This window comes from Corvus hawaiiensis, chromosome 2 (genome assembly GCF_020740725.1).
Source record: "Corvus hawaiiensis isolate bCorHaw1 chromosome 2, bCorHaw1.pri.cur, whole genome shotgun sequence".
NCBI lineage: Eukaryota > Metazoa > Chordata > Aves > Passeriformes > Corvidae > Corvus > Corvus hawaiiensis.
Window position 1 is genome coordinate 110,056,561 of NC_063214.1, and position 12,927 is coordinate 110,069,487.

At 37.5% G+C, this 12,927-nt stretch overlaps 1 protein-coding gene and 1 non-coding gene across 7 annotated transcripts in view; both read left to right on the top strand.

Moving 5' to 3' along the window:
• POLA1 (DNA polymerase alpha 1, catalytic subunit) overlaps positions 1–12,927 on the top strand; it is a 190,242-nt gene that overhangs the window by 20,915 nt on the left and 156,400 nt on the right. For all 6 annotated transcript variants that reach the window (XR_007200252.1, XM_048288336.1, XM_048288346.1 and 3 more), the window contains 12 exons: positions 273–430; positions 1,725–1,809; positions 2,547–2,608; positions 3,345–3,434; positions 4,959–5,075; positions 5,944–6,119; positions 6,557–6,686; positions 7,021–7,140; positions 8,217–8,313; positions 8,819–8,943; positions 10,683–10,832; positions 11,061–11,183. Coding sequence is in view for 5 of the 6 variants with exons in the window: in XM_048288336.1 (XP_048144293.1) it covers positions 273–430; positions 1,725–1,809; positions 2,547–2,608; positions 3,345–3,434; positions 4,959–5,075; positions 5,944–6,119; positions 6,557–6,686; positions 7,021–7,140; positions 8,217–8,313; positions 8,819–8,943; positions 10,683–10,832; positions 11,061–11,183 (1,433 nt within the window). In the remaining variant the exon portion in view is untranslated. The remainder of the gene's footprint in view (positions 1–272; positions 431–1,724; positions 1,810–2,546; positions 2,609–3,344; positions 3,435–4,958; positions 5,076–5,943; positions 6,120–6,556; positions 6,687–7,020; positions 7,141–8,216; positions 8,314–8,818; positions 8,944–10,682; positions 10,833–11,060; positions 11,184–12,927) is intronic.
• Positions 8,526–8,656, top strand: LOC125322270. The gene has a single exon (XR_007201923.1). It is a non-coding gene; the product is annotated as a small Cajal body-specific RNA 24 (non-coding RNA).

A 12,927-nucleotide genomic window follows, 5' to 3' on the forward strand; every position in this document is an offset into this window, starting at 1 on the left:
TTGCTCAGTCACTGACAGAGCAAGGATGACTCATGTAAAGCTGCCTGAAGTACTTTTTGGGTTATGCAGACCTTGATCCAAATCTTCTCATTTGGTGTTAAAGAGCTCCTGCTGACTGGGAAGTCAGGGCCCAGGGAGTTACCAAAAATTAGGTCTTGGACTATCCCACCAGGGCAAAACATGAAAAGGATGTGCTCTGTGCAGCAATGCTGTAAGAGAAGTCTTGTCTGTGGTTCCCAGAAGAACAGAGGTGGTTTGTGTTGTTTTCTCAGAGCCTTCAAATCAGCCAGTCAGCTGGTGTAAAGTGGAGGCTGTGGCCATGAAGCCTGGCTTGGTGAATGTGGTTAAAGATCTTTCTCCTCCTCCTCCTCTGGTGGTCATGTCCTTCAGCATGAAGACCATTCAGAACCCAAAGACTCACCAGAATGAGGTAAGTAATCTGCTCTCATTTTGGTTTGGTTTTGTTCTTTGGCATATACTAAAAATTTTCTAAGGCTTGGAAGAGCATCATAAAACATGTTTAAATATATTTACTGTTGAAAAAAGTTTCTCTGTTCTGGGCTTTTCAAAGAAATTTTTACTGGCATTTCACTCTGGGTTAAGGGGCCTGATTGGTGAGAATGTTTACTGTGACAGTGGATGCTATGTATGTTTTCAAGCCTTCTGTTTTGTCTATTGGGCCTCATAGTTATAAAGGAGACTGCCTCAGAACAGCTGTTAATGGATTAGTTTTAATTAATTAATTGTTTTATTTAGCTAGAGCTAATCATAAGTTAGAGGTAAAATGACCAAGCTTTTCTGCTAATAAAATTCGTTTTAAAATGAGAATTTGGTCTTGATCTTAGAGCACCTGCTATTCTACTATAAGATCTTAGCTCAGAAAGGAGGAGAGATGTAGGTGGCCTCTCTCAGTTTTGGACTGCAGACCACGAGGTGTACTTAGGCACATATTTTTTGTTTTTTAACATAACTCTCATTAACCTTGGAAGTGATGTAGTATTCGCAAATAGGATAGGATAGTTGTTTCTGGCTAATTGAATTGAAGAATAATAGGTTGGCAAATTTTTCAAGCTAAATTATTCCTCTTGGTGAATTAAAATTTTTTTGGTGGAAGTATGGAAAATACGTGGTTTCTGGCCAAAGTAACGGGACATACACAAGATACTGACAGGACTCTGCTTGCCAAGAGGCTTCAAAGCCTTTCTGCTTTGTTTTCTGTTGGGTTTTCCTGGCCATTGTCTGGGGAGCCAGGCCATCCTGCCAGCAAGGCAATCAAAAGCATCAGTAAAGCTACTGGCTTGCAACTACTAAAGCTCTTGACTTCTTGGCAGTGTTGACTGCTTGTGTAGGGGCACCCCTTCCTGAAGTAAGGCTTCTCTGCCCTGCTCACATCTCCCCTGCACTGCATAGGGAATCCTTTAAATTGTTGGGCCTGGTCAGACTCAGAACAAAAATTGATAAAAGTAGTAGTTTTCCAAAATGAATTATTTTTTCTCTCAAATTTATAATAATTTAGGAGCAATTGCTATTTTATTTTCCTTAAGATCAATAGATAACATTTTTCTTCTTTTCAACTATTTGTAGCTGGAATTAATTTAAGAAAGATATGTTGTAGAAACCAGAGAAAAGAGATGGGGAGCTCCAAAAAAAAAAGGGGGGGAAGAAATGAGTATGGGTAGTAGTCACGCTTATGAAGCTGTGTGTTCTGTATCTCCGTGGTATAGGTTGTGGCTGTTGCAGCTCTTGTTCATCAGACATTTCCTTTGGATAAGGCTCCACCTCAACCTCCTTTTCAAACACACTTCTGTGGTATGTACTTGGAACAGTTTGAGTGGGAAAATAATTAATTCTGTTTTTTTTCTTTTTTTTTGTTCTGGTTTGGTTTTTTGGTTGTGGGGTGGGTTTTATTTATTTATTTAAATTTTTATTTCTTTCTGTCACTACAGCAATAATGGCCTAAAATAGACAACTAACAAAATTTCAACTCCCAGACAGGCTTTTCTCCCCATTTTTAACTTCACTGGTTACTGCCTTTTTGTTGAAGACTTAATTAAAAAGATCTTAGTTTGAGACAATGCCAAGTACAGTTTCCTGTAATTTTTATTGGTTTTACTTTATCTTCCCATTGATTTAGACCATTTGTTTACTGTTGTGTCAGTTATTTTTCTGTTCAGTTCTTCTGAACAGAATTATTTAGAAACAAGTTTTCTTAGGGGAAAAAAAATCTTGCAGTGTCATTGCAAGAATATCAGCTAAACCTTAAGATTCAGACCCTGACTGGAAGTGATGAAGTGTTGAATGCTTGTGAGAGGAAGTTCTTCAGGAGCTGTGGCCCATAGTTTTAATGTCCAATGATAACCTTAAATGTGACTGATTCAGATTGTTTAATGCTTTGGTAATTACTTGGTTATTTTAAAGACAGTATTCATTTAAAGCTGGTGTTTTAGAATTAGAGGTCAGTTTTCTCAACTCACTTTGTTGTGAATGGGTGTTTATGGGGAGGATACAATTAACTTGTATGTAAGTACAAATACCACTTTTTGCAGCTGTTTCCAAACCGAGCGATTGCATTTTTCCTTATGACTTCAAAGAAGCCGTTAAAAAGAAGGTAATTTCATGTTGTTACCCTTCTGATGGCAGTACCTTATAGACTATGAACTTCATGGTGCTTTTGGTAAGTTCTGAAGAGAAATAGTCAAAGGAATGGCGTGATTATTTAATTAGCTTTCCACTCTGCAAACTTAAATCCAGGTATTTTTTCTGTGTTGCTTGTAAAAAAGTGGTGTGCTCTCTGTGATTCAGTACTGCTGCTAATTGTGCTCGTAAAATAGACGCAGTGTTAGGAGAGTTGGAAAGGTTTTGCAAAGAGGCTAAAATTGTGATTAATTTTCATTATGCCTGACTATGTACTCTTAGTAAACTGGGAGAATTTGATTCTTCTTTTCATGAAGAGTAAAGTCTGTCAAAATTTAGAAGACATCCTTTCTAAAGGGTGGTGGGAGAGCTGACAGAATAATAAAATAACCTATTTTTGTTTTTCCTGTATTTCTGTGTGATCTTAAAATCTGTGTGTGAAAGATGCATATGGAGCATTTTCCTGGTGTGCTTGATTCTTAGGAGGCTCTTAAAATATCACTAGACACATTCAAAAGCAGAATGGAAAAAAGCCTCTGAGGAAAGCTTTCCATGTCTATGGGAGTGAGGAAAAAAATCCTTGAATTACAGAAGGAAAAGCGGAACTCTCTGGTGCTTTGTTATTGTCTTGTAACTAGTAGGGGAGAGGAGATGCTTCCATTTTGAACTTATTGGGTCATTGAAATCAGGTGCTCTCTTGCTCCTTTTAGAATGCTAAAATAGAAATTGCTGCAACAGAGAGAACACTGCTGGGATTTTTCCTTGCGAAGATTCACAAAATTGACCCAGACGTTGTTGTGGTGAGTAGTTCTGAGACTTTGAGAGTTAAATTAAAGCATATTGTCGGTCAGCTTTGTTCTTTTTCTTTTGTCCCCTTATAGGCTTTTTAATGCTTGTCTTAGACTGCCTTATGAATTGAGTTTGCTTATGAGACAGCAGGTATATTTTGATACAAAGATGACATGGAATTTTCCCTGACAGCATTTTAGCTATTATTTCCCATAATAGCTAAAATAGGCAGTATTTTCACAATACCTGAAACAAGTTTTTTTTCTTTACTCAGAAAGACAAAACACAACAAAAAAACTCCAATGATTTTCTAGAAAAATGGGAACTCTTGGCATACTTAAGATTCTGTTGCAGTTCAGATGCTCATATAATTTGTGTTTCTTCTGTAAATCAAAATAACAATCTATACAAATCCATGAGATCTGAGCAAAGTTTTGCAATAAGCATTCTTACGTTTTGTACTGTTTTAGCAGCTGAGGGTTTATTATAATTACTCATTTTCTTTTTTTTGGTTATGTTTAATTAATGACAGTTCTGACTTTCATGTAATAAAATTTTGAAGACAATTTGAAGTTGGTTGTAAGTCTGAGGTTGGTTACATACAACTTGTTATTCTTCTGTAGGTAAATGCAAATAATTAAGTGATGGTAATATGATGAAGTGAGCAGTCAATGCCTGATGTTTTCAGCTCACTGCAGCTGGTATTCAGTATTTGCCCCATGACCTAAACTTCCTGGTGGCTTTGGCAAGGAATCAGAAGAAACACTGCAGCCAGGGGTTTACAAATGAAGATGCCAATAGCAGGGATGTGAGAGCTCCTATCCTGAAAACAGCAGAGCTGTGCTAGTGCAGTTTAATTTGCACCTGGTTTAATTAGTGCTGTTGAAATGCTGCTGCCCATTTTAGGAAGCTGCTTCTATAGCGCAGTCTTGCGCTGCGCAGAGGTACCTGCTGGAGTGGACCTGCAGTTCTATGGCTGGCTCATGTTCCTCAGGGTAGCATTTTGCTCTTGGATGAGGGTACAGACCAGTGTCATCAATGGACTGTTTAAAATATTGCTGGAGTGCTTTGATATGTAAATATTGCTTGCAAGGTGTTCCTATTCAGATTTAACAGCTCTTCCTGTTGTAGTATCAAAGCAAAAATAACTTACAGCATTTTGATGTCACTATTGCGACTTTCACAGATGGAGGGAAAAGGAATTACTCTTAAGTTTTTATGCTCTATGAAGAATGTTGTGGATTTTTCAGAAAGCTTTAAATCCTAATCTCTGGTATCAAAGCATGAAGCTGTATTGTGTGTGCTATGAGTCAGTTACAGAGCTGATTTTGGTATTCTAGTGAACAGCATTGTTAATGTTAAGACTAATGAGTACTGTTGATGAATGTTCTCTTAGAAAGTGCTTTCTACGAGAGAGATAATGCCATCAATTAGTTGAAAAAAATCACAAAGGGCAAAGGAATACTGAGTGTGTGAAAGTAAGTCTTTGAATTTGCATTTGTTGTAACCTTTTTTGTTATTTTTTCTGCTTCAAGGGTCATAATATTTATGGATTTGATCTGGAAGTGCTGCTTCAAAGAATTAATTTGTGCAAAGTCCCTCACTGGTCCAAGATAGGTCGACTGAGGAGGTCTAATATGCCAAAGCTTGGGGTAATAAGATTGCTTAAGTCTTTTAAGCCCCTTTATGTTGCATGTGATTAAAAATGAATTAGTTTTTCTGAGGAATTGTAAATGTGACACTGATGTATTTTGACTGTTGGTCATGCTGAATTTTGTGGTTCCCAGATCAGAAATGATGAGTGTTTATATGACTTTTATTACAGTAATAGGATAAACTGATTTTCAAGTTAGGCTAATTTAGTTTACTTATCTCAGCTAGATGATAGTAATGACAGATTAATTGCAATAGTCTTTACTGTAACAGTCTTTGTCTGCTGTAGCTGTAAAATTAGAAAAAGCAATTTGGATTGATGGGTGAATCATCCCATAGAGAGCTGCTAAGCTAATAATTCTGTAGTTCTTGTTACCTATTTGTTCAGAGGACAATGTGTGAAGCTTGGAGCATTGAAGTGCTGAACATGGCGGTGTTCTTGCTCGTTCCTGTACTTCCTAGAGGCTGAGATGGGTATTTCGGTGTGGTTTTGTGACTTTTTCATCCTGCTTTTATTACAAAAAGTATCCTTAGAGGAAAGACAAAATCCACACCTAGTTCTTGTTGGGGCTAGTCTAATGACTGAAGAAAAAAAAAAAAAAGCATGATAGTTTAAGAGTTAAGATGTAACTAGTAGTGAGAGTTAACTATCTTCTTAATATCCACATGCAGTGAAAGATACAAGGGGTTCCTTTGGGGATAATTACAAGTTCTGGAGTATTAGTGGTATTTAATAGAGTATTCGAGTACTTAGTGACCAACTGACTTGACTGAGTCGTATAAACACATATTGTGGATAGATGTTTTTGTTAATATTGTTCTGTTTCATTTTATTGGGGTTTTCTCTCCTTGTGTAATATGATGCAGGGTCGAGGAGGGTTTGCTGAAAGGAATGCTGCCTGCGGTCGGATGATCTGTGATGTAGAAATTTCTGCTAAAGAACTAATTCGTTGCAAAAGTTACCATTTGTCTGAACTGGTCCATCAGATTTTGAAAACAGAGAGGGTAACAATTCTACCAGAGGAAATTCGAAATCTGTACAGGTGTGTTGCTGATTGGGGGTTTTAATCCTTCTCTGGAAAGCAGAGGAGCTGGTTCCCTGGCATAAAGTTTTACATTTGCTTACTTGATTTGTCATGGGTATGCTGACTTAGCATATTGGGATTTGAAAAGTTAAATGCTGTCTTAACATTATGAATTATAAACATTATAAAACAATGTTTCAAGATACTTGTGGTGGCTGCTGGTGGCTTATTATGTGTGAAGCAAATTGATTTGTGGGAGCATTGGTGTAGACACACTAACAGGAGATGCAAGCCTGAGTTTTGGGGTAGTTCTCTGAGTATGATAGCTTGCTGTAAAATTCAGCAGTGGTGTGCTACAGATACCACGTGTTCCGTACAGCACGTAGGTGTAAACTGCTACAGAGTACAAGGGAGATTGATTTTACTTTGCTAGGCCATACCCCTTCTTTCCCCAGTGATTCTCCTCGCTTACTGTTCATGCTGGAAAACACCTGGACAGATGCCAAGTTCATTCTGCAGATCATGTGTGAGCTGAATGTCCTGCCATTGGCTCTTCAGATAACAAACATCTCTGGGAATGTCATGGTACATATTTATTACTTTCCATCCCCTTCCACTGCCCCCCCAAAACAGTTCCATGTTTTCTGTGTTTGATTTGCCAGGTTTAATTTCTAAACACTAATTTAGAATGCACAATGCTGTAAATTTTTGGTGTGACAAGTGGGAGAGTTCAGTGTTCTAATCAAGTAATAATGTAAAACCTCCTTAAAAATACCACATTTGAGTTTTGTGCACGGTGATGATCCAGAGTAATAGTAATGCTAGGTGAACTGAAATGGTTGGAGGACATTGCTTAGTCTTTTTTGCTGTCAGTGTTTCCTGTGCTTTGTTTTGAGTTCTGTTTTCGCCCCCTCTTCAGTCAAGGACAATGATGGGCGGACGATCTGAACGTAATGAGTTCCTGCTGCTTCATGCCTTTCATGAGAAGGACTACATAGTGCCAGACAAACAAGTTTTCAGAAAGCCTCCACAGAAGTTGGTGGGTCCAGTTTTTCTCTTTCTAAAGGATTTTTATTAAAAAAAGGAAAAAACATTCTTCCATCTCTTGCATGTTACTATTCTGTGGGAGCACAAAGAACCCCAAACATAACTTAGATATAACTTAATGGTACAGCATATGCTTAATTAAAACATTTTCTTGGTGTGGAATTGTTAATGAGTGGGAGAGTGTAACAACTTTTCCGTTGCATCACAGATCTATAAAAACTCAGTTGTTCTGTTAGTCTAAAATTAAAATAAGCTTAGTACTTGTCTGTGTAGGGAAATGGTAAAGAAGATAATCAGTGTTGTTTAATATCTGCACTTAGTTATTTGGATGAACAGTATTTCAAGTATAATTAGTTATATGGGTGAAATATCCAAAGGTATTAAAAAAAATTCCTTTATGTAATACCAGTGTGAATAATATTTATAGAAATATCCAGATGTTTGTTAGTGAACAAATTAAAATTTGGGAAGGTATTTGTATTTCACGTTTACTTTTTAGTTTTAAGTAAGTTCAACAGCAAACTTGAAAGCAACATGTTCTGTTGATCATATTGTTGCATCAAAGTAGTGCTGGAATTCTAAATGATTCAGAATAGAATTGAACAATTGCGACAAGAATTCCTATTACAACATAAGAAATACCAGAGTATTCTTTAGGTCAGTAATAATGTTTTTGTTTTATTCAAGCCTGGCCATTTTGTTTCCAAAGCCAACATTTTAATTGGGCAATCATACCACTTCTGGGTTATGAGTTGGTTTTTTTTCATGGTGTGGACTTTTACAGCTAGCTGGAAAAGGCATTCTAGTGCTGTGTTGAATGATGGCAATACTTTAAGGTCTTTGTAATCTCTTGTTAGCAGTTTTTTCCTATCAGGATTGGTTTGAAGGCTGTTTTGACATGTAGAGCGCTTTAGTAAGGATCATGATGAAAACACCATGTTTTGCATATATTTTAAAAGGAATTCTGCACTGGCTCCCAAATTTGTATTTTACTTGCCAAAAATAACTCCTCTAACATTACAGAAATCTTAGAGACTAGATAATGACTATTTTAAATGCCAAATATAGGTGGATGAAGATGAAGATTTTGAAGATCAGAATAAATCAAAGATAGGGAAAAAGAAAGCAGCATATGCTGGGGGCTTAGTCTTGGATCCCAAAGTCGGTAAGATGTGGCAGTTTTCTTTCTTCTATGAAGTTAGAGACAGATAGGTTGTATTAATGCAGAGAGATTGCAGTGGGTAATCTGTGTTTGTGGGAGTTTGGTGTTGTGGTTGTGACGGGAATGTTGTTGCGTACAACAAAATTCCCAACACTGATTGTGGAATTGCTTCTTTTTAGGAATTAGGACTGCATATCTATGTATAATTTTGCTAATGGACACGTAAGTTTTCTTTCAGTTTCTCCTCTATGTGGGGAAAACTGTACAAGTGTCCTATAGTAACACAGAAGCTATCTGTTCAACTCTGGTGAGTTAATGGGGTTGGATCGTTCCACTTCTGACAGCTTTGTTTAAAGGGCAGTGGTGCATCTCAGCAGCTGCTTGAAGGGATTTGGATTATGGAAATGTGGTACAGTGTATTATTGTCACTTAAATATTAATTGTGGAGTTGTATGAAGTCCTTTGGGAGACATGAGTAATTATGACTTTTGTTTTAACTCTGTTTTAGGTTTTTATGACAAGTTTATTTTGCTTCTCGACTTCAACAGCTTGTACCCATCGATTATTCAGGAGTTCAACATCTGCTTTACCACAGTGCAGCGACTGTCATCAGAAGCACAGAAAAGGGCAGAGGTTTGTGTGCTTTAACTTGTGATTTAAATTACACTGTCTTAACTTCAGCGTGTTTTCTGTGAATCAGCTCCTTAAGAATCTGTTCTTTTCCACTGTTTTTTTTTGTTCCCTTTCATACATAAGAAATGATTCTTGTTTAAAGACGTAGCATATTAAGCTTTGGATTGGGACTTTTTTGAATATTTTGTTTCTGTCACCATTCTTTCTGTAATACTCTCACAGAATCTTGCTAAGTTCTCTCCCATCTAATCTTGGTGTCCTTGTGGAACAAGATTGTTACTGAGGCTTTGTGACCCTTTCCAGCCACACATCCTCCCTCAGCAATTTCCGAGCTCCTTTACTAGTTTCATCCTAACTTGATAGAGGCTTCCTTAGATTAAGTTGCTATAGAATTCATGCAAATATACCTGAAGGAGGTAGGCAAAAGTCTCATGCTTTCTACAGGAAAGAATACGATTTTGAGCCCAAGCATTACTAGGCATCAGGAAAACTATGTGTGTGTCTTGGGAGGGTGATGTGACTGTGTCAGCTGTGGGACCAGCTTCACAAAAATTCATGCTATTCAAACTATATTAAACACAGCTGAAAAACCTCCTGAAGGTATGGTTCCATGTACTGTTTTATAAGCAGCTGTGTTGGCTCTGGCTTACCCATGGGTGGAGATTCTCATTTTCTCAGATGTGCTGAAACAATTTTTGGTGGAGCTGTGTTGTAAACTGAAGCTTTGAGCTGGTCAGGTCTAAAGGTTAAACTAGAAGCTTTTATTTTTAACTGGTATCAGCTCACAGGTTGGAATTAGTTAGTCCTGTAACAAATGAAGTATCAACACAATAGCAGAAATGAGGAGACAGGTATGTGGAGTTCTGTCAGTAAGTTCCTCCAAACTGTCTTTGGATTTTCCCTGCTTTCTGAAGTGTGCTTCAACCTGAAGCAGCTCGTTTTGATTTCACTCACTGTATGATGTTTAATGAGCCTTTGGTGTAATTTCTTGTTACAGTTCTCCCCAGACTGCTTTACTAAACTTGCCAATCTCAGTGTCTGTATTGCCCTTCCTTTGTACATTTCTGTCGCTTTCATTGTGCTTGAAATGTCTTCCCATTTTTGCTGATCAACCATTTCTTCAGTCATGCTAAGAAAAATGTGTCCTTTCTGCTATGTTGTTTTGCTATAATCAAGAGTTGCTTGGGGTGGAGTTTTTTTTCTATTGCTGTGGTCTGTTTCACTTTGGTCAGTTGCATCATTCAAAGTATCAGTTCTACAGAGCACATGCTCCTTTTGACAGATCTGAACACCAAAAGTACTTATGTGATGATAAAAAAGGGGTGGATTTTTCAGCATGGAAAGAATTGCTGTGTGTGTACTTTTATTTATATTTTTGTATCTATCTATATATACTTAAGAGTGAGAGTGTGTGTATTATTTATCTGGATTTATATATGTGTGTATGTACATAAATATATAACACACACTAATAGAAAATAAAAAACTTCCTGTTGCTAGTCCATACCTTCTTTGTGTTGCTCCTACAGCGAAACAGACTTAGGCCCTGTCCCCAGCTGGGGCAAAGTAATACAGTCAAACACTGCAAAAAACACCTCATGCTTGTTCTAAACTGTGCTTTCGGTGCTCTGCAGGAATTGGCAGTGGTTTTGTGTCTTTTCCCCCCAAGCTTTTCACTTAATTCATTAAAATCTAATCTTCAAGCAATAAAATGATAAGCAGCAGTGATCATTTGACAGGTCGAAGAAGAGGAAGAAATTCCAGAGCTTCCAGACCCATCTCTGGAAATGGGAATTTTGCCTAAAGAAATCAGGAAACTGGTGGAGAGAAGACGCCAAGTTAAGCAGTTAATGAAGCAGCCAGATTTAAATCCTGACCTCTATTTACAGGTGTGTTTTATAGAACTCCGTTGATTTTTCCTCCCACTCCCCTTAAGTGCCCTGATCAGCCTTGTAGAATAGGGATGATTAGTAGTGGCAGTGATTGTAATGTGCTTTATTTGTAGCCCATCACTGCTGCAGACTGTATAAAAAAGCTGTGAATGTAATTGTGAGCATTAAGTTCTGTTCTCTGATGGCTGTGGTTGGGTCATTTTTGCTGGTTGTGTTTCTTTTCAGTATGATATCAGACAGAAAGCTTTGAAACTCACTGCTAACAGCATGTATGGCTGCTTGGGATTTTCCTACAGCAGATTCTACGCCAAGCCTTTGGCTGCTTTGGTGACACATAAGGGGAGAGAGGTAAGTCATTAAACAGGTTATACACACATGTAAAAAGGCTGAATTTAAGCCACCTGTTTTTTTTCATTGAACAGAAGAATGGTTTTGTTTTTGAAGCTGCTTTTGGTTTCAGAACTCTTTAGTTTGTCTTTCTTGTACTGTCAAACTATTTGGTTTCAATGGGCCAGATTGTGGTGACAAAAAAAAAGTCAAGGCTGCTTTCACATTTTCCATGAATTTCCAGTTCTGCTTGATAGTTTAGTCTTTGATTTGGTGGTATGCTTCAGCTTTGGATGAGCTTGCTTTTAGCCAGACTGTCCTGTGGCCTGATATGATGAGTTTCTGAAACCCCGAAGTCTGTGATAGGGTTAATTAACCATGGAGGCAATGGATTATGTATCAGGGCTTGTTTTCTGAAACTTTGTTCCTTAAAATGAAGTTTCTCATTAGCCTCAGATTTTAGGAGTTGCATTTGACTTTGTAGGCAAAACTACTCTTGCTATTGATTAGGATGGTAGTTCAATACAGACCACATTGATTTTGTCCCTGTGGGAAAAATAATCTTTATTAATCCGAAACATACCACTGATATAAATTGCCTTAAAACATGATGTTTCATATTAGTTCCTTATAGAAGAGAATACCAAGCAGGAGTCTGCAAAGGTGCCAAGAACAGTTGTGTCAGGATGGCTGGTCAGCCTTTTAGTTGATGAGGGAGATGGATGAGGTCATGTCCCTGTTGACAGGCACATCCTTCCCGTGATGTGAAGGCACACCTACTTTACAGTCCCCAACTCAGTTGCTTGGGGGTGTTTTATTTCTGGTGACATATCTTTGTTTTTAATAATCTTCCTATCTAAACAGTTCTCTAGGGAGAACCCCACATTTGCTGTCTTCCCAATTTATGTAACCAGTTATGTTTAACCTTACACATCTGTTTAACTCAGAAATAATTTCCCAGTTTGGTAACTGCAAATGTGCCATGCAGCCACGTGAATTCAAAAGTTAATGTTTCCTTTAATAAGGTATTGTGTTCGTTGTTGTGAGATTCTGATATATTTGTCTATGAGGTTGGCATGCAAAGCAGCTGAGTATCATAGCTTTATATTTTCTAGTGGTATTTTAAAAGTAATGAATTCTACTTGTTTCTTAGTTTTTTTAAAATGATCTCCATATGTCGTATGGACCACCTGCCACAAGCCTGGTATTCTATGGATACTTAAGCTTTTGGCCTCTGTTAGGATGGGGAAATACCTTTCATTTGCACACAGAGTTTATTCTCATTTATCTGTAACGTATCAGTTATAACAGCTTGAAATTCTGGTATTTCTGCATTATGTTCCAGTGTGATGGTGAAATGAGGAGATCCTAAATAGGTGCTACAGAATGTGCTGGGGAGTAATTAGAGATGGTTTCTCTTACATAGTTGATCTTTGGTTGTAAGGGATTTCTTACCTCTTAAATTCTGGTGGTGCTAGACCTGTGCTGGCTTCTGCCAAGCCTTTGCACACATTTGAGTTCTTGCCACAGAAGATGACATGAGGACACCTTAGTTTTCTGGGAGTTGTTTTGTTTTGTTTTGTTTTCTAAGTTGAAATATCTAATCTGGAAAAACATTACTTTCAATTTTTATATTAGTCTTTCTATCCATAGGTTTCCTCTTACCACTCTAATATAAAAGAAGTAAATGTTAAGTATCCGGAGGTTTGGATTCTCTATGGGAAAAGGTTAATTAAAAAGTAACTATTATGGAAAATTTATGGTC